The 22894-nt window shown below is 31.4% G+C and overlaps 2 protein-coding genes across 2 annotated transcripts in view; one reads left to right on the forward strand and one right to left on the reverse strand.

The window, feature by feature from the left end:
- LOC139498007 (uncharacterized) overlaps window positions 1-2482 on the reverse strand; it is a 34154-nt gene extending 31672 nt beyond the window's left edge. The window contains exon 1 of the mRNA XM_071286305.1: window positions 2463-2482. The gene's annotated coding sequence lies outside the window, so the exon portion shown is untranslated. The remainder of the gene's footprint in view (window positions 1-2462) is intronic.
- LOC139498026 (galactoside alpha-(1,2)-fucosyltransferase 1-like) lies at window positions 1653-16496 on the forward strand. The gene is made up of 3 exons (XM_071286325.1): window positions 1653-1808; window positions 13532-13571; window positions 15424-16496. The coding sequence occupies exons 1-3, from the start codon at window positions 1785-1787 to the stop codon at window positions 16368-16370; spliced, it is 1011 nt and encodes a 336-aa protein (XP_071142426.1). The 5' UTR covers window positions 1653-1784; the 3' UTR covers window positions 16371-16496.
- Window positions 16497-22894: the final 6398 nt, after the last annotated feature.

The raw sequence follows: 22894 nt of genomic DNA on the forward strand, positions 1-22894 counted from the left end.
GATCTGCTAAGTGAACATCACAGCATGAATCTGTCCATTTTTCCGTAAAGGTAACATTCAAAGTCAGGTGACATATATCTAACCGTTCCTTTTGTAATTAAGATTAATTAACATAACGGTCAAAATAGTCTGTTTTAATATGTCAGTGGAATCTTCAGCTTTAGAAGAATGTAACAAACTTTGTATTTATAAACGATATAAAGTAGTAAAAGATACTCAAAGAGAAAATAGAATTTGTATATGTTGCAATATGAATGTTTTGGAAGACGAATATCATTTTGTTTTATCATGTCCAACGTATAGATCTGTGCGCATAGAATTTTATATTTATTCTACTATTCTTGGCCAAATCGGCACAAGTTAGATAATTTATTCTAAATCTCTGACAGTAAAACTATATATATGCATTTATTCAAATGCAGCCGCTTGGAAAATTAGATCACATATAATGTCATAATATTATTGTATACTCTGTAACTTCTGTTCTCTGCTGCCTTTTATTTGTCATATGTTGTATATATTTTCGTTTGCCATAGCATGTGAAAATAAATTATGCATATGACTACAGTTATAACGATGCCGATCTGGTAAATCAATAAACTGATAATGCCCCCAGTTTATCAAATCTCGTATCTAATTAGTCGATAACGCAAAATCACGATCGATCTTGCACATGCGCATTGCTTCCCTGAACTAGAGTATTGAACGACAGGTCCTAATTTTGTTGTTTTAAAACTTCTAGAAATATTAACGGAAATAAGGAATGAGTAAAGAGAAATAAATAAAAACACAACGACTGAATTAAATAAAAGGATGTTTGATATAATGTATATTTCGTTTTGTTTTTAAAATCTAAACTGAAGAAAACATGGAAAGATATGGCGAAAATGAGCACCCAACTCTACAGCTTTTTTTACCGCCGATACTGAAATGTTTAATGTTATAAAACAATTTTAGCGTCTTTGGCCTACTTAAATCTTTTTATTCGGATACTTGTGGTTATCTTCTACAAGTTCAACGGGAACATTAGAATAATCTAGAATAGAACCCAGATTGAACCAAGAAGTCGGGTTGCTATAACCAAACAACCCGGATGTTGAACCAGTTACCATGGTTTCGAACAAAAGAACACGGATAGAACCAAGGTTCAGAACCAGACAGCTCAGATGGAACCAAGGTTTAGAACCAGAGTGCCCGGATAGAACCTGATTGCATTCGGAATTCTCATGCCGACTGTTTATACCTTCAACGTATTTTCCAAATCATTTAATTATTAGTACATTTATATATAATTTATATATAATATAATATGTATGACTTAAAACTTTTAATATCCTTTTGTTACATCAAGGAATTGTATATTTAAGTTTAAATATACAATTCATTGATTACATTTAAAATACATCATGTAAATATTTTGAGGAAAATCTTTATAGATGGACTGGTCTATGATAAGCGACCTCGCCAAGTTAATTAAGTGAAATACATCGAGTAATACCTGCAACAACGTGTTTATACTAAGTCGTTATAACGAATTAAAAATAAAACTCCAACTTCACACTAACCGGCTTCCGTATGCATACATTCTACATATATTTTTAATTATTAATCCCCAAGATTACGTGTGTCCACGTGACATGTCCAAGGGTGGTTTGTTGTCAACAAATAAATAGTAATGACCATTTCACGGTTGAACGATTTTGTATTCTCTGTAAGAACAAATACATGTATGTATGTATAAACAATTAAAGGCGAATCGGATATACACTTAGAATAATACAGCAATGAAAAAAATAACGACAGAAAGGGTAAGTTGTTATTTATTAGGCAGGCTGATATCCAGTTGAAATTAATCAAAAGAAAGGGAACTATTTTTAACATTGTTTAAGGTTCATCAATATATGGCCGTATTTTCACTACAAATTTCAGTCTGTGTACAGACAAACCTTTGCATCGGGAAAAGTTTTAAAGCATGGCTGAACATAGATAAATAAAATTTAACATACATTTTATTTGAAATTCAGAATATTAAAAACTGGATTTTGCTGTTTATTTTTTTTCATTCCTTCAGAAGGTGCGAAAATAAACTTAGTTGTGGAAACAGGTTTGATAAGCTTCATTTAAGGTTCACTGATCTATACACTTAAACAATAATTGCTAAGTTTACACCATGAAATTTTCTCTGAGTGCAGATGTGAACATATATTTGTTCCGCATAATACTTGTTCCCCCTGGAACAAATGATGGAAAACAAAAGTTCTTTGGAACAAAAATTACATAATATTAATTCCACCTTAAGGTTCATGCATGTGGACCCTTTGGCTGAAATGGCCGTATTTTTACTTCAAAATTTACTCTGAGTACAGACAAACCTGTGCATCTGTAAAACAAATTCAGGCATAGCATGCCCTAGATAAATAAATTTCAAATATGTTTTATGTTTAAGAAAAATAAAAACTTACCAAGTTTTTGCAGTGCACTTTTTAGAATAAAGATTTTAAAAAAATTTCTCAAGAGTGTGCCAAAATAAACTAAGTTGGGAAACAGGTTTGAGAAATTCCCCACAGGTAATAATTAAAGTGAGCGTTTTTAATTGACATGGACCTTAAATGGACAATAGATACCTGACAATAATTGGTGATTTAAACTGTGTACCTCAGTGGACCATATCAAGGGAAACTCAACTGTTTGTTAATTTCATCATTTTCTGTAGGGACGAAAAAAAGTGCACGGCAAAATCCAGTTAAGTTATGAATTTTCTAAATCATACAATGCATTTGAATTCATGCTTTGCCTAAAAACTTTTCCAGATGCACAGGTTTGTCTGTACACAGAGTAAATATGAGGTGAAAATACGGCCATTTTAGCCACATGAACCTTAATAAGATATTTTCTTGGAACTAAAACATCATATGGTTTCATAATATTTGACCCTTTAAAGAAAGAGTGTCATTTGATTTTTTACACCTGATTACATCCTAATTAATGTTCACCTCACATGACATTTACCTGTACATGTAGTACATACAAAGAATGGAGTCTGAGGAATACATTTTGTTTACATAGATTCAGATTCAATATTTTATTATAGTCTCACAACATACAAACATAAAATGAGATTCACATACAAAGATTTAAAACATTAAAACATTTGCATTGCATGTACCAATCTTAAAAAGATTTATGAGAGACTTTTAAGATATACATTGTATTATATACATATAAACATATTTTTACAATTTATAATTAAAATTCACAATATACATTTTTACTAAATGATAGTAAAACATTTGTTTCATTAAGAACTAGTGAAATCAAATACTATTTCTTCTTAATAAAATATTGTTGCAGGTTTTGGCAACTATAGCAGCAACATTGCCATTACTAAATAAAAATATAAATTTTTCATTATCTGATAAAAGGTTAAAATGTTCATTAAAATGTATCGCTTCATGTATCATGATTTGTCTTAGATCCACATACAATGGGCATTTTAAAATGACATGTAGTTCATCTTCAACAATAGAGCTACAGTTAAAACATGTCCTCTCGTGGACTTCTTTCCTTTCATATCTTCCAGTTTCTATTTTTAGTGGAGCTACCCCACATCTAAATTTAGCAAATGAACTTCTGTTTTTTAATGACAAAATATTTTGCAAATAATTTTCAGTACAATAGTTATTTTTAAACAATTTGTAAGTCCTCAATTTACTTCCCTCTGCACATGCAGCAACTCTTGTACACCAATTTGATTTAAAATTATCAAATACATCTTCTTCAATTTGTTTACTGATACAATTTTTGTTCAATACATTTAATTCAAAATTACAATATTGCTCATAATTATACAATTTTAACATTTCTATAACTCTAAAACTCCAGTTTTTAATTCTAGTATTGCACTTTCGTATAGACCACTTTAAAATTTTAAAATTTATCCTGTGTGGGTCCATTATGGAACACCTAGCCCAATGTCTCATATTTAAACGTAGGCTCTTATTCTAGATAAGGTGAGAAAATGCCTGTACTTTATTATTGGAAATTTACTTCCATAAATTTGTAGCTAGAAATAATTTTGGATATTATAGTATATATTCCTAGAACTTTGACCATATAATAAATATTTCTAGAACTGTAATTATCTAATAACCATGATAACTAGTCCTGGAACATTTATAATATAGCCAATATTCCAATATGCCTGGAACTTTTTTAATGTAACAAATATTCCTAGAACTTTTATAATATAACAAATATTCCTGGAACTTTTATAATATAGCAAATATTCCTGGAACTTTTATTATATAAAACATTGCCCATACTAATCATGCTAATATTCCAAAGAACTTTTAGCATATGGCAAAAGTTCCATTGGGAACTTTTCTTATGTAATATTTTATCCTTTGAGAAGGAAATTTTCTTATAGCATTGGCTAAAATATTATATAAGGAAAGTTCCCAATGGAACTTTTGTTATATGCTAAAAGTTCTTTAGAACCATAAACTGCCGATTGAAAATGGTAGATGGCAAAACATTCCCCGAGAACAGAGAAAGTGTCCGTTGTGCAGAGTTGCTATAGGTGACGAATACCACTATGTAATGGAATGTAGCAGTCTCTTGACAGATAGAACACTACTTATTGACAAGAAATACCTAACGAACAGTAATGTTTTAAAATTTAATGCTATTATGAACCAAAAAAAGAAATCTAAACTTCGAAAATTGTGCCAATTATTAGAATTATAAATGACAAAGTGGATTCTCTCTGATGTCAACCTGTCGGCTATACTGATCATACCGTTGTAAAAAAAAAACTCATATTTAATGCTTCCTCAACAAATGTACATATATTCAATGTAATGTAAACTAATGTGTTTTCTGTATACCTTTGTCCAACTTAGGTGATACCAGAATAAAATGATATATATAAAGAACAAATATTATGGGGAACTTATATTCTGTCACACCTTGATACATAGAAGTTGTATTCATTTTCTATTTTAAAATGAAAAAAAACTTTTGTGGATTTTGCTAAACATTTTCTTTCCTTGGCACAGGTAGTGTAAAAATAAACAGTCATGTAAAATCTTTGAGATGGTCCTCTCAGGTAATGATTGTATTGTATTGTATAATTGAAATGGACAATAGAAATCTACTCACAACAAAGGTGATTTAAATAGTGTAAATGAGTGAATTGTTTCAAAGAAAACTCAGGTGTTTGTTTATTTCACCATCTTCTGTGGCAAGGATCGAAATCTATAAAGTGTTTTGACTTTTTAAAACATTAATTGGATGTAACATGTATTTCTCTAGGTGCTGCCAGGCTTTAAATCTTTTACAACATTAATTGGATGTAACATGTATTTCTCTAGGTGCTGCCAGGATTAAAATCTTTTAAAACATTAATTGGATCTAACATGTATTTCTCTAGGTGCTGCCAGGCTTTAAATCTTTTTAAACATTAATTGGATGTAACATGTATTTCTGTAGGTGCTGCCAGACTTTAAATCTTTTAAAACATTAATTGGATGTAACATGTATTTCTCTAGGTGCTGCTAGGATTTAAATCTTTTAAAACATTAATTGGATGTAACATGTATTTCTCTAGGTGCTGCCAGGCTTCAAATCTTTTAAAATTTCACATTTTTGTCTGCACTAACAGTTCGATTCCCGTCTGGGATGAAAATTTCAGGGACTGAATTTTCGGCTCTCCCTTGACACCATTTGCGAGGATGGTCTTGAGGAAACGATGATAGTCCGTCGGACGGGGACGATAAATGGCTGACCCGTGTTAAGAGAAAGCCATATCTCTTGCACGTTAATTAAAGACACCCTTGTAGATTTCGAAAAAGAGCAGGCTAATGCCGCTACAAGGCAGCACTCGCACCTGCAAAGTGGAAAGGGATTAATATAAGTTGCAAAACTTGTTTCCAAATCCACTATAAATAAATATGTTTAAACTAACTAAGAGAAAATCTTATGGTGTAAACACGGCCATTTTTGTTAGAGTAGGTATCGGAATCCTGAGTCTCTGATCCTTCATATTTAGCTTTTGTATGACTTAACACTGGCAAGTTTTCATAGTTTATTATAATAAATTACAATTTAGCAAATATCAACAATATTATAAAGATAAAAGTATTCAAATGTTAATAAGTTAAAACTCACATAAAAGTGACAAAATATGGTGAGGTCTGTGCAAGACCAGCGAGACTGAAGGTTGACATTTTGTTCTATATATAACAATGTCATCTTACAGTTAGTGGTAAGGTCTGTGCAAGACCATCAAGCTTTCTATAGTATGAAATTCAAAACAGTGTAGCTGTGGCCATTGATTGACCCATCAAAATCATCCATTGACTGGGACAATTTACGTGAACGTTTGTCTGTAACAACCACTGTTCATGACGTACCTACGATAGACATTTAAACTGTGGGGTCAACAAAGGTTTCTTAACGCCTTTAATTATAAAATAATTCGAAAAATTAATCAGGAATAACCTTTGTGTTTTGATTTATATAATTGATATAAATCAAAATATCGTGTTATTTCTGATTAATTTTTCGAATTACTTTATTTAGGTGTTGAGAACCTTTGGTGACCCCATAGTTTAAGTGTATTTAAAAAGTACATAGTGAGCATTGGTCGTTACATACAAACGTTCACCTAAATTGTCCCAGTCAATGAATGATTTTAATGTGTCAATCAATGGCCACAGCAACACTGTTTTGAATTTCATACTATGTAAAGCTCGACAAGCAGTGTTGCGTAGCTTTTCTTTCATAAAACATCCTACCGTATAAAGTCTCTATAGGAAGACAGTGGCTCTCTAAATGATTAAGCAATTTAACAACAACAAATGGAAATTTTTAGCGACCTTAACTGGCTATTTAACAAATATTAATCTCAGGACTAATTTTACAAGAGCGAGATCAATAGAAAAGCTCTATAAGTAGCCTTTTCAATAGTCGTCTGGCGCGAAAAGGACCATAACTCAATTTTAGAATTTAATATTTTTGGAGACGGTCAATTTCCGGAATTGCATGCTTTATCATCACGATTTTTTTCTTTGGCCGTCGATGGCAGTAGTATTGCTGCATTCTTTGACTCTAAGATATATTTAACAAGGCAGTATTATCAATGTATTATCGTTGTATCGATAAACGTTAGTAATGCTAGATACCTGAATTAATTGTAATTTTGGCAAGGACAATGCATCCCTTCCCCCGAAAACATGATTTGGTAAAACATCACTTATCGGCATCTCCGGGCGGCAAACCAGATCAATTTCCCGATGATCTTTACTACAGCATTCTGGTTGTTTGTAATTGCTACATACTACCGTTTTTTTTATATGCGTGTTTGTTTACATTATGAACAAATGCGAGTACCATTCTAGGTCGAGTTGTCGTTCATAGTGTATAGTTTGTTCCAAACCATTAGTTGTTTCTGGTACAGGTTGGCAGTTCTTTATCCATAATAAAGTTGTTGCAACTAAAATACATGTTATCTTCAGTTTGTGAATGTGGTTTTTTTTTCTTTTTTTTTAATTAGTAATTGTTGATAAAAACAAAATGTTTAAAATACATTTGGAAGACAGGATTGTCATGTAAATATTATTTCCCTTGTTTAAAAAAAATAGAAATTGCGTTTCACGATTACATAGTATGAAATTCAAAACAGTGTAGCTGTGGCCATTGATTGACCCATCAAAATCATCCATTGACTGGGACAATTTACGTGAACGTTTGTCTGTAACAACCACTGTTCATGACGTACCTACGATAGACATTTAAACTGTGGGGTCAACAAAGGTTTCTTAACGCCTTTAATTATAAAATAATTCGAAAAATTAATCAGGAATAACCTTTGTGTTTTGATTTATATAATTGATATAAATCAAAATATCGTGTTATTTCTGATTAATTTTTCGAATTACTTTATTTAGGTGTTGAGAACCTTTGGTGACCCCATAGTTTAAGTGTCTTTAAAAAGTACATAGTGAGCATTGGTCGTTACATACAAACGTTCACCTAAATTGTCCCATTCAATGAATGATTTTAATGTGTCAATCAATGGCCACAGCTACACTGTTTTGAATTTCATACTACCACTTTTCAGTACATATTTGATAAATTGAATAGATATTGCTGTTTTAAATTCATTATTTAAGATAATTATTATGTTCTAAAGTTCAATATTTGCAGCGTTGCTTATCATTTATAACCTTTGTTGAAAGACTTAATCATTTTATGTAAGTCGTTTGGAAGAATATTGTTGATTGAAAGCAGACTATAGCGCTCAACAGGGCTGCCTAGGCTAAAGCTGTATATGGTTTGTTGACATCTCTAACTAATTGAGATGTTTGTGGACTGAAGTTCAGTCCCACCAAGGGTAGCTGTGTACTTCTGGATGCATCTTTAATTAATACGGTCATTCAAAGCTACATTTCTCTACTGTTGATCTACATAATCAAAAATCTACTATTGATTGAATTATATGTTGATTTAATTTTTTTTAATTTAGATAGCACTATCTTTTCACAAAACCACAAAGATTACATAGCAAATACATATTCAGGGTTTCTACTAAAGTTTACTTTGCGAGCCCAAAATGAGGAATTTATTATAAAACATGGTAAAGCAAAATACATATCTAGATGATGTTTTAAAAATAGACTATAGTTGATTAGCTATCGCCACGTGTAACAAATTTATCTTTCCTGGGATTTAAACACATTGAGGTTGAGATTGAACTGTCTCCCCTTGATGACAGCTAGTACCAAAGCACGATTATTTGTTAAGTGATTTTTTTTTTATTGATTAACAATAATTTAATAAAGGAAAAGGATAATACCTTCTATTTCGAGGTCTCACAAACGCTTTTTCACCTATAATTCTAATTTTACATTAAAAACCCAAATTTTGATGAAAAGACTACTATAAGTAAATGATAAGTTGCAAATTTATCACAATCTGTGAATATCTTCAACAAATAAAAGCACAATAAAGTAAATAGATATTATGACATGTAAAACAATCATTTTTACCAATAATTTATATCAACAGTAATATTTAAATGTTAATTTCACAACAGTCCATTTTCAAGTGAAGTAATGTTGTTTTAAAAACTGGCTCTCCGCCATAGGTTCATCATAATCAATGGACAAATATGACCGTATTTTCACCTCAAAAACTACTCTGTGTACAGACTTACCTGTGCTGTTTGGAGAGTTTTAAGTCCTAGCATCCACTAGATACATAAAAGTTTAATGGATTTTGTGTTTAAGAAAGATAAAATGTTTTTTGGTTTTTGATGGGCATTTTTTTCCCTTTCTGCAGAAGGTGTAAAAATAAACAAACACCTGCATTACTTTGATACTGTCCAATCAGATAAACTGTTTAACTCACCTATAGTTGTGAAGATACCTATTGTCCAATGTCACGGACATGAACAGAACATGAAAACTTACCTAGAATTTGATGTGCATTTTTCAGGTTGGGAACAAACCCTTTGCATGGTGTTTATACCTTTATAGAAGGATCATCCTTCTATAGAGGAATAAAATTACCAGTATTTATTAAATAGAGCTAAGACATCGTTATCACCCCAACCATGATAACAAGTAATAGAGCTCAGACATCGTTATCACCTGTTTTCAAGAAATATTGTAGTTCAGACAATCTTACCTTTCTTTATTAGTTTTAAGACAACATTAAAGCTTTGCTGTGTACTTCAATACGTCGAGACAAAAGAAAATTTACCACGTAAATAAACATATATACATATATCTACATTTTGATATCAAGTTCAGTTTCCCTCAGTATCATATATATATTCATATTGATTTTTATTGGCCTGATAAATAATTTAAGAAACGCGAAAATTCTGTTTTATCCAGTAAAATTATATTAAAACAAAACATTATATCAAGCTTGTAAGCGATCAAACGACTGATACATTAAAAAAATAAATGGATAATAATATTACTTGGATTTCCTATGTTGCTTTTTGGAACAAATTATGCAAAATCTAAGACCGGTTAGTTGGTTTGTCATTGATTTATTGTGAACCATATATTTTTTGGAACCATATATTTGTGGGGGAACTTCATCTCATAGATAAATGATTATAATTGAAACGATTATTTCGCTCTTTAGCCAGGACAAAAAGATATACTCTAGTAATATTATATTTCAATATTATTGTCCAACCAAATCCACCTGTAAATCGTTTTTTGTTGTTGCTGTTGGTTAATGTTGTTTAATGTTGTTGTTTGTGGTTTTTGTTGTTGTTGTTGTTTTCGGGGAGGGGGGACGGGGTTCACATAATGGTCATGTACTTTTCCGTTGATTTTCTATTGATGTTGATAAATATTATATGACATTTAAAATCGTATAATTACATTAGATGTATGTTTCATTATAAAAAGTTATTCTGATTGGCTAACTGCACATCTCGCGTTATTTAAGCAATTGCATTACACAATAAAATTTATCATTTATGATGACACGAGGTCTCAAAATAAAGTGCACGTGTGAATTAAATAAAAACTTAATAAAAATCGTGTTTTCATGATCCTAGCTAAAAAATGTAATTGTAAGTATTGAATGCTTCTTTTAGTAACTTCATAGGGTGTGTAAAAGCGTTGAACGTGCGCACATTTTTAGACTGAAACGGAAAGCGCTTCATACAAAATGTAATCGGTCAACGCTTTTACACCCCAATGAAGTTACAAAAAGAAGCATTCAATTCTTAAATTAAACGATTGACTGGTGAAAAATAATCGGTTAATTCATTTATTGAACCAATGCATGTATTTATCATAACTAAGTCTCCTGTGTACGATTTTTATCATTTTCTACGCAAACATATGGTATAATTCTCAGTTTTTTTCTCTCTGTCTGTTATTATATGAATATATGCAAAATATGGTGGCTAATTATTTGTCGTGTCTTGAAACCTAAGATTACCGATTGTCACCTTATAAGGTATATATTATAGTAAACAATCAACAAATAAGCATGGGGCCGACCGTGCGAGGGCTGTATGGCCAGTCAAGGTCGTTAAACACTTCCATTTGTTGTATAAGCATAACACATCAAAAACAAATGGACAAAAACTGTCCATTTAGTTAAAAAAAAACATATGCATCATTATTTTTTTTAATTTGAGGGTTCATATGACTTTAATATGTGGCATAAGGTTAATATCTCAAGTTCCATAGTTTATTATAAGCTGTCGGTGTCCATTTACTTTAAAGGAGGAACATTGTCTCTTCATGTCATGATAAATTATTAGAGCCCTCAACGAGGATACAGGACCCCTATAGTTTCACATTGTCCGTCCGTCCGTTAACAATTTTTGTGAACGCTAAAACTCAAAAAGTCAAGTTAGGTGGCTAATGAAATTTTGTACGGTTGTTGTGCATAATATGAAGATGGTGTGCATATATTTTATTTTTGTGAAATTCGGCTCTTTGATTTAAGAAAAAAAAAATCGTTTTTGTTAGTTCTCAAATTTTGAGAAATGTTGTTTGTAAACGTAAAAACTCCCAAAATATAGGTAGGAGATCAATGAAATTTTGCACATTTGGTGTGCAAAATATGCAGATGTGCATGTTATATTTTGCTGAAATCCGACTCTTTAATTTAGGAGAAAAGGCAACCTTTTTTGTTTAATCACAAATTATGAGAAATGCCTTTTGTAAATGCAAAATCTCAAAGTATAGGTAGGAGGTCAATAGAAATTTTGCAAAGTTGACTTAGTGCATTATATGTAGATATGCATGTTTTATTTTGTTGAAATTCGGCTTATTAATTTTAGAAAAGTTTATCTTTGATAAAAAATATCACATATTTAAAAGAAGTGTCTTCTTCTAAGAGGATTTAAACAAAAACTTATATAAGTTTATCATATACTTATAGAAAATAATGGTATAATTGTACCCATGATAAAGCTTATTTGTGCATATATTTAATCATTAAATTTGACGAATTAAGCCTTAGTCGTGTGATATGACTTTTGTTATCAACTGCTTCCGGTTTATATCAACTACTTCTGTTTCATATCAATTGCTTCCGGTTATTATCGCATGCTTTGCTGTAACGTTATCGGATGACATTTCGGCAAATTCCGGAAAAAAATTATTAGGAATCAGGAAAATATCTTATCAAAAATTGTAAAACAAATATAACAACAAAATCTTTTTTTCAAAGTTTTAAAAATAGTTTTTTGTCTGTATGACTTCTGTTGAAGTAAATGATAAAAAGAACATAACATGTCATTTTCCATGTCGGCTCTCGGGCTGATATCATGACCTTGGGCTGATAAGGGTCTGATATGAAAAATTCCATGTTATAATCTATGTTTATCTTATTATATACTTAGACTAAATAACAAATGATTTTTACTGTATGATAATAGCATTAAATTTCGAATTAGTGCTTCGCGGGCTGATATGAAAAGTTTATCACATGCCTTTCCTTAAACGTTATCGCATGGCATTCCGGTGATACTCGGCAAATTCCGGAAAATATACCTCCATGCTACGTTTTCAGTGAAAAACATTACAAAGTAGTGTACAAAACAATTATTTGGATACTGGAAAGTATATTGTGCAAAATAATAATACTTTAAAAAAAAAAAAATACTGAAAAAACAACAACTAGTTATTATTAAATAAATGCATTTTTAAAACTTCAAACATAATTTAGAAAATAACTTTTAAAAAAGTTGACTTTTCCAAACAATGTTTGTATATTTTTTAATTTGTTTTTTTGTCGATTCGACCATATTTGAATGTTTTTCTTCTCTATTAGGTTATGATAGAAAGATTTCATATCGAGTTTACTAAATTTGGGGTCCGACGTCGTGAACTTTTCACTCTTTGATTTTCTATTTTGAACCACGTAAAAGGATCAATATACGAATCTGTTATTTTTCTCCATTGTTGAAGCCATGCGGCACTTGGGTTGATATTGAACCTAGGGATGATATAAATACATGCCACATGAAAAGTGCCATGTAATAATCTGATATTATCAAGTTATTTCAACGTAATTGACAAATCAAAATAAATGGTAAAATCTTAGTTTTTGTTTAAAAATCAATTTTAAGAAGCAGTGATCTCGTGGTAGTGTGTTCGCCTCGAGTGTGGGTGGACGTTGGTTTGAACAACGACCAGGTCAAACCAAAGACTTTAAAATTGATATTGGCTGCTTCTCCGCTACGAAAACGGTATTTAGGAGTAAGAGTAGACTAGTCTGCTTGGAGTCAGAATAATGTGTCCGGGTAAGGTGACATGTCTTCCTGCGGACTGTTACCTTGTGAACTAGTCGTTAACAGTCTTGCTCAGCATGTTGGTCTAATACAAAGCAGGATTAATACTCGAAGAAATAAACATGTTTTTCAATTTCTCAGAACCCCAAACTTGTAAAGTACAGTTTTAGGTGTAAAGGTGGAAATTATACCTTTTGAACCGTATTGTAAAACCACTTTGTTATACATCTATATGCTTCTATATTTCAGACAAATTCATTTACAGAAATATTGAAGAACGTAGGAAAATGTAAGATAATATTTAAGCCTTAATGAAAATCACAAAAATACACTGGTTCACGGATACGTGAAAATGTACCATATAAACATAACAAAAAGAAAAAGAAAGCACATTGGAAAATGAAAATGAAACAACAAAACAAAGACGTAACGACATTATAACAAAAACGTAGCAAACAATGTCACAAGAAAACTATAAAGTGTGTATAATGACACCTTATTAAGGTAAAATGGGGGGGGGGGGGGATGAAGTCAAGGATTAATCAACAACCTACACAATAAAACAGACAGCTTCTAAAACTCATGATATAAATGAAAGGATTCGATTATTTCTGTCAATTGGTTTCGTTTGCTAGTGGATATCTAGTATCGTATGTTCATTAGGAAAATGCACCTATTTTACAAAAAAATTGAATGCAATATGTCTTAATCAATTTTCTTCATTGGCAAGGCTTTCTTTTGAACACTCTTCGTAAATGTTTATGCTTTTTGCGTCCATAGAGGAATCTCTAAATGGAGATCCCTTCATCTTGGATGCAAAATGACTTGCAAATATGTTTCTGCTTAATTTTTTATGCTCACTAATCATATTCTATAAAAGACATGTTTTTCCGTAGAGGATATAATTTGTACTACCCTAAACTAAATAGTGAAAACCCGAGTTTGTTTATTATTAATACAAAGATTATTACCAGTAGATTGAAAACAATTTTTAAGACCTCAGAAATTAAAAACTGATAACGGTACAAATACACTTGTTTGATGTTTAAAAATAATATTAGATGTCTTGGATCCCGGCTGGGTCAAACCAATGACTTTAAAATTGATAGTTGCTACTTTCCCGCTAAGCACGCACGCGACATTAAGGCGTAAGAGCAAAGACTTGACGGGTCGGACATGTCTTCCAGCAGACGTTTCAATAGGATTTATTTATAGTCTTTGCATGAGTCCATATAACTACTATTTTCACCAATTTTTCAAAGTCCAAAACTCGTAATTTCGGCACAAATCAACGGAGCGAAACAAAACGTAAACTCGATCTAAAACAAACTATAAACGACTCACATTCTAATTTTGATTCATAGCTATGTTTCGGAGTTTATTGTGTCGTCCATTTTGCTGATCTACTATTAATTATTGTTAAGGGGCCAGCTTCAGCCTGACTCGGGATGCTGGATTTTCTCGCTGCGTTGAAGACCCATAATGATTGTTTGTCCTGGGCTGTTTCTACTCATTGGTCGGGTTGTTGTCTCTTTGACATATTCCCCTTTTTCTTTCTGATTTGAAGCTAACTGTGCAACCCTCTCGAAATAAAGATTAATATTAGTAGTATTACTGTGTAACCAAATAGATTTTAGTCTTGATAAATCACTTTTTAGTAATGAAAAGACGATCACTTTCTGTAACAATTGATTTAACAATATTCAGTAGCATACACAGATATTTATTTATCGACTTTTATTTAGCTTGATAAAATATTCATAAACATTACACCTTGCATATGATATGATGTCAATTTAACGGATCAAGTATACACGAATAAAAACTTTGCCAATAAAGAAAATTGATTAAGACATGCATAAAATAATATAACAAGTAACGCTATTGAGAAAGTTAAAATTTGCATATTTTATGCCTTTATATATTACGCTTAATCTTTCTACGACGCTTAAATGCGCATCTGATGCAAGAAAATTGGTACCGTTTTTTTATTTTTTACTTTCTCTGTTAAGTTCAAAGATGCCGTAATAAAAATTAGTAGCAATGAAACATTGTGCAATGTATAGTTTGGTGAAACTAACGAAAGTCCCAATGATAGGTACATAATATGCATTTTTTTATTATCAGTATTTCTATTTCAGGCATACTAATAGGACTTTTAGTTTATTTGTTATTCGGTCAACTCGTTTTAAAATCGACAAATACAATTATAGCTGTGCCGTCAGACAGAAATACAATAGTAACGATCGAATCATATAAAAATATTGCGACAAAAAAAGGGTTAATTTGTCCAATTTTACAAGGCGGACTAGGAAATAGATTATTTCAGTTTTCTACAGCTTTCGCTGCTGCAATGTCTAAAGACATGGATGTCCTTATTCCGTCAAAAGCCCAGATTAGACAAGTATTCGAAATAAATGTGAAATACACAAATATAAGTGACTTTTGTAAAGGATTTCCAAAAGTATTAGACAAAGCATCCCCAACATATAATAGTACACTCTTGGAATTTAGCCCATCAAGTCAAATTCAATTGGGATATGGACTCCAATCATGGAAATACTTCTACAAATATGACAAACAACTTCGAAAGCAATTGACCTTTCGGAAGCATATAAAAGACGCTGCAGAACAGGAAATTAACAAGATATTACAGAAAAGAAATATAAAATCTCGTCAGAATATTACTTTAGTCGGCGTCCATATAAGGAGAGGGGATAAAGTCGGCAATAACGACGGCTTCAATATAGCAACACCAGAATATTTAAACCGGTCAGTTAATTACTACGTTACAAAATATAAATTTGTTTTATTTATTGTGATATCGGACGGTATGAAATGGTCTAAGGATAACATGCCTTCACATGTACCGATTGAATATGTATCTTTAGGGAAAAGAGACTTGGATATGGCAACTGTAGTAGCTTGCGATCATACAATAATGACCATAGGAACATTTGGCTGGTGGATTGGATACCTAACTAATGGAGAAGTTGTGTATTTAAAGGATGCTGCTAAAAAAGGTTCACGATTTGAAAGGATACTAAATCATAAAGATCATTTCTATCCACATTGGATAGGACTTTAAACAATCAAAAATATTTGAAAATTGCAATTTGTTTGTGAAATTCATAGTTACACACGCTAACAAAGGAGTTTCAAAGTTGACTATGTTCTTGCCTTTATTCCTCATTGTTACATGTATTCAGTCATATTGTCATTTGTTACATTTTATTTTCCCTTTCTTTGCTGTTCTATTCTCCACATCAATACATGTCATCGTACGATTTGAATATCATTTATTTTGTTTTAAGTATCGATTACTTTCCTTTTCATCCCTTAATTATTTCAGGCTGTTAATTTATTTGCTTCATAATATTTTATTTACATATGCTTTATTTTATTTAGTATTCATATATTGACCACACTGACATTTAAATAACTTTAAAATACGAATGGAAATGGTAAACGTGTTTAAGAGACAACAACCCGACCAAAGAGCAGAAAACAGCAAAAGGCCACCAACAGGTCTTCAGCGAGAAAATCCCGACCCGGAGGCGTCTTTCAGTTGGCTCCTTAACAAACATGTGAAAATGGACATCACACTAAACTCAAAAACATATAAATGAACTAAAAAAAAACCAAAAAAACACAAGACTAACAAAGGCAAGATGCTCCTGACTATGGACACGCGCAAAAATACGGCGAGGTAAAACATGTTTTGTGAGATCTGAACCTCCCTTATAACTCTATCCATTGTAGAAACGCACAGCAAAACTCAGTGCAGTCCGAGTTCGATGTCAGAATAGGTAACAAAAAAACAAAATGACAATGATCAATAGATTAATGAAGGATTACTAGCAGTTACTGACATGGCAGCTCCGGACCTCAATTTAACGATTTGAAAGATTAGATCTTCATCACATAAAAATCAAGCAGAATTCCTCCCGTTCGGGGTTTAATATCATACCATCATAAAATATATGAGAAGAACATAACCCGTATCATGCCAACAACTGATTTTTGTCGAGCCTGCGACTTCTGTCGCAGAAAGCTCGACATATAGATAGTGATCCGGCGGCGGTGGCGTTAGCTAACTTCTAAAAAAGCTTAGAGATTTCGCTCGATGTTTGAGTCACTTTTGGTAACGTCGTATGTCAACGTCAAAATCATGATATATTGGCGTTTTGTAATATTGACGTCTAGTACATTAGTTAAACACTTGGTTTTCTTTTAAGGTAGATAGGGGGCTTCCTCCATCTTGGATTTGGAAATACCAGAGAAAAAGGTCTAGATCATTAATAGAATGTGTAAATTGTTAGAGTAGTAGGTAATTCATGTGCAATAACTTTCACTTCAGTATAGAAAATGACATGTTTTATCATATTAATGGTTGTATTTTACAAAAAACTTTTGTTTGATTATTTTTTTCCAACTTTGCCACATAAGGGGAGGCAACTCAAATGCAAGGGTAGACAATTCAGATTAAGGTACTTTTACAATAGAACACTACAAACTGTTAAAAGTCTGAAATGGCCTATATCTGTATTCGACTGTACTGATTTTTACTCCACCAGTCTGAATTCGTCTGAAATTTACTTGATAATACTCGACTGTAGTCTGAACCATACTTAACAGTCTGAATGTGTACTTGACCAGTACTTAACCATTTTATACGAGTCTGAACCGTACTCGACATAGTCTGAACCGTACTCGACCTAGTCTGAACCATACTCGACCCAGTCTGAACCATAATCGACCAAGTCTTAACTAACCTAGACCTATTCTCTGTATCTATCAACTGAATTTTATCAATTTAGGATTTTTTTTTTATAAAAATGAAATTTGAACAACAACTTGAAATTAAAAATGTTCAATACAGTATTGAAATTACAATTTCACAATAATCAATCATAATATAACTTCAACTCAATATTAATCAACACTTACATAATAATATATATCAACTATTAAAATATAAATAAAACAAGCTGATCAAATAATCTAAAAAAATGAATTGAGACTAATATTTTCAATATTATTCAAAATGTTATGAATATTTCGGAAGTATTTTATGGTAACTGGACTATAGTATAGATTTATGGTGTCAGTTGAGTTTAGGTAATAATGCAGTGAATGTTTTTTTATTAAGATATATATAAAATAGTATATAAAACAACTTAATAATTTTTTAACAAATGAGAGCTTAATTGTTTTGTTTTATTAAACCAAGAATTTAATATAATCATGATAATAGAATTTTCATAGCAATCCTTGATAACCTTTTAAAAAAGGAAATGTATTCCAAAGTAACAGTAAAAATTTTTTTCAATTACCTTAAGTATTTTTTTGTCAAATTGACATGGCATACATAAAGCACTTTAATATGTTCTAATTACCTCAGTACATGTGTGTTTTACAAGTAAAAAGAAAGCCCTATTTTCTTAAATTCGTGTATTACTTATCTAGTACATACATGTATATTCGAAAGGCCTTGTTATTTAATTTAAACAGGATGTTGCAATTTTGAATCAATGTTATTTATAATTTAATACCTCTGACCAGGTGTGATCTTCTTTATGAGTTTGCCCCCAAGCAGAGGTTATACTTTATATTTCACCACTAATCATTTAATTATTTATTCATTTAATTTTATCTCTTTTTGATATAAGTTATATATAATATATTTTTTTTTTTATCTTGAATATAATCAGAGATATATTTCTTTTATAAGATTACATTTTTTTATAAATTTTGTTGGCTGTTATATATGTCAGTTAAAAAGAAATTTATTTTAACAGTTACAAAAAAAGAGGTTTTTTGGTCTAGTATGGTTCAGACTGGTCGAGTATTGTTCAGACCTTTGGTTAAGTATGGTTTAGACTGGGAAAAAAGGTCAAGTACATGTCGAGAATGGGTTAAGATTGTTTCAGACTATTTTCAACGGCAAAGATAAGGGTCAAGTACGATTCAGTACAGTCAAGTATGGTTTAGACTGGGGTCGAGTAATGTCAAGTAAAAGTCAGACCAATTCAGACTGGTCGAGTAAAAATCAGTACAGTCGAGTACAAATATAGGCCATTTCAGACTTTAATGGCTTGTAGTGGAATGTGTTAGGAATTTACCTATTTTATAATGTAACAAGAAAACAGGCCCTATGACCCCATTTTTTTTTCTTAACTGAAAGAATACTATTAAAGCTATCTTGTCATATGTTATCTCTATGGTGTTGTTTACGCTTTATTGCAGATTATTGGGTTTTCCGTGCATAATCTATACAAAATCTTGTCAATTTGTAACATCGTGTAGCGTGAAAATAAGTCCCGTGACCCATTCTTTTTATTATTTAAAAAAGCATGATATAATAAACTACATTTTTGGCAATTATATTATATTAGAATGACCCTTTCTTTGTAACAATATTTTTTGTATGATTCGATTTTTACTATTGTATCTCTGTCTGACGGCACAGCTATAACTGTATTTGTCGATTTTAAAATGAGTTGTTCAAATAACAAATAAACTATAAGTCCTATAAGTATACCTAAAATATAAAAATGATAATAAATATGGCATATTTTAGCGGCCGTGCAAAATAAGTTCGTATTTTGACACATATATATCTTAATAAGATACTAAATAATGTAAATCTATGGTTTCTGAAAGCGATAGTCTTATCATTGAAAAAATGGATTTTTTTCTAGAATGACATATATAAGGTTACACCAGATTTATAAATAGATGAAGAATTTAAGGACAGTGTCAAAGAGCAGAAAACAGCTACGAGGTCTTCAGTGGGTCTTCAATGCATCGAAAACAAATCCTGAACAAGACACGGGCTTCCGCTGCCACGCAAAGACAGGCGGAAAAATTAAAACTCAATTCAAAAGAAGTCCGAGTCTGATAATAGAAAATGTAACAGAAGAAACTAAACGAAATGACAATGATAAACATATATTAACCAAGAATTACTAGCAGTTACTGACATGCCAACTCCCGACTTTCATTAAACCGATCGAAATATTATTATATAAAACCCTAATACAACCTTTTAAAGGTTTGGTATCATACTATCATACATTATACAAAAGGATTATAAAAACATTTATTTCCGATGCTGACACAATATGAATGAATCAATATTAAATCCAAAAATGCATTCTTTAGTGATTTGGCAACAATATCGTAACTGTATCATGTAAATGAGTCTGTTAAAAGGTTTGGTTGATTTCGAGGTACATAACGTCAATTGATTGCTTGTATAGAATATTTCCATAACTGAAGAGACCAACGTATAAGATGTCTGAACGTTGATTTTTATTTTCGTATGAGTTTCCCTCTGCCGATGATAAAATTTATACCACAGTATAATATACAACAACTAATGTAGACAAGATAATGTTATAGTGTGGTATATAGAACAGAGAAACCAGCGAAGAAACTAAGACTTACACTAAAACGAACGTAGCGGATTGAAAACATCAATATTATTCCAGGAATAGTTTTTTGATACCGTTGTCATAATTAGTTTTGTCAAAATAACAAAAAACACATATGTGTTCTTTTTTTTTTGGAATACTTACTTTATAAAAGTAAGGAGTAATGGTAAGAGTGCCAATGAGACAACTGTCCATAAGGCTGTTTTGATTTTAAATTGTGGTTGTCATTGGAAATACCTGTATTGTAATATAATTGCATTATTTGATTTCTAGTGTCTTTATGATTAATTTCCATCTTCTTAGACGAAGTTGGTTTTAATTAACTATGATGTTTTCACTTTTGAATTTTAGAGTAGTGCAAATAATAAGCCCTAAGGATAAACATGTCATACAATCTAACTCTCTTTTATCTTGTATTAGTTTTAAAACATTTGACTTTTCTACACTGTTCACAAGTATTCCATATTCCAAACTAAAAGACAAATTGAAAGAGTTGGTATTGCTTTGTTTCATAACAAACAATGACCAACTTTGATACAAACATCTTGATTTAGGAAGGGATAAATCCCCCTTTGTAAAGGATCACTGCTTCAAACAAAAAATTCTCTGAAACTGACATTATCAAGATGCTTGATTTCTTGATTGACAACATATTTGTTACGTTCTCCGAACGTGTTTTTCAACAGACTGTCGGCATTCCAATGGGAACAAATTTTGCCCCTCTTCTTGCCGACTTGTTTCTTTATTATCATGAGGCTGACTTTATTCAGGAACTTCTTAGGAAGAAAGATAAGAAGTTAGCGATATCCTTTAACTGTACTTTCCGCTATATAGATGATGTTCTTTCACTAAATAATTCAAAATTTGGTGACTATGTGAAACGCATCTATTCCACCGAACTATAGATAAAGGATACTACAGATACAGTTTAGTCGGCCTCATATCTTGACTTACATCTATAAATTGACAATGAGGGTCGGTTGAAAACAAAATTTTTCGACAAAAAAGATGATTTCAGATTTCCAATTCTGAACTTTCCATTCTAAGTAGCAACATTCCAGCAGCACCTGCATATGGGGTATACATCTCCCAATTGATACGATATTCCCGTTCTTGCATTTCCTATCATGATTTTCTTGATAGAGGATTGCTGCTCACAAGGAAGCTATTAAACCAAGAGTTCCAAATGGTGAAGTTGAAATCATCCCTTCGTAAATCTTACGGACGCCACCACGAGTTGGTTGACCGTTATGGAATAACCGTTTCACAAATGATATCGAATATGTTCCTTACGTCAAAACTACAATAAAAAAAAAGAATCAGAACAAATTGAATAGGTCTTTCCATGGAAAGGTGGAAAGACGTAATTACTTGAATTATTATGTTACGAGCATAAGGTGTGTTCACAATACATGAGCTCTATTATTGAATATATTACTTGTGTTTAATGAACTTTTCAAATATTTCGCATTGAGACAATAAAAAGACAACAGTAAATAAACTGTTGGCACAGCTTTTGGTTATTTTAATAGTAAATTGTAAATGTTTAATCCCAATGACAATATTTTAAAACATGTGAACTATGTAAAACATTCAAAGTTAATGAACCATGACTTAAAACCAAATAACCTCCAAAGACATTTAAATTGTTTATGTCTATCAAACTTAATACAAAATATTCTCATCCTCAGTGGTTACATAAACACTAACATATGCACACACTTTAACTCTGGCATAATACAAACATCAAAGTCAATGAAGTCTGATTGGGATGGGTTTATAATATCTCCGTGGAAAAGAAGACTTTTTACGGTGACCTATAGTTGTTAATGCCTGTGTCCTTTTGGTCTCTTGTAGACAGTTGTCTCATTGGCAATCATGCCACATCTTCTTTTTTTATATTTGAAATGCTAATAATAACATTGGCCTAACATTAGTTGTTCCTCCTAAACTGATCTAATATCACAAATTTTAGCATGTGAACTATGCAAAACATTCAAGATCAATAGTTCATCACCGAACAAGTGTAGCAAAATGATATCTATGAAATAGATACGTGACAATTCTTTTTCACATGACTCCAAATTTCATTGCCCTACCACAAGGACTTTACCTTAAACTGAGATCACACGAACTTATACATTGTTGACGACGTCGACGTTGGAAACACCAA

This window comes from Mytilus edulis, chromosome 1 (genome assembly GCF_963676685.1).
Source record: "Mytilus edulis chromosome 1, xbMytEdul2.2, whole genome shotgun sequence".
Taxonomy (NCBI): Eukaryota; Metazoa; Mollusca; class Bivalvia; order Mytilida; family Mytilidae; genus Mytilus; species Mytilus edulis.

Excerpts from the sequence above, each read along its gene's own strand:
- LOC139498026 (XM_071286325.1), top strand. The coding sequence starts at position 1,785 with ATGAAAAAAATAACGACAGAAAGG. Across the intron at positions 1,809-13,531 it reads AAAAAATAACGACAGAAAGG|ACAAATTCATTTACAGAAAT; the intron begins GTAAGTTGTTAT and ends TCTATATTTCAG. Across the intron at positions 13,572-15,423 it reads ATTGAAGAACGTAGGAAAAT|GCATACTAATAGGACTTTTA; the intron begins GTAAGATAATAT and ends TTTCTATTTCAG.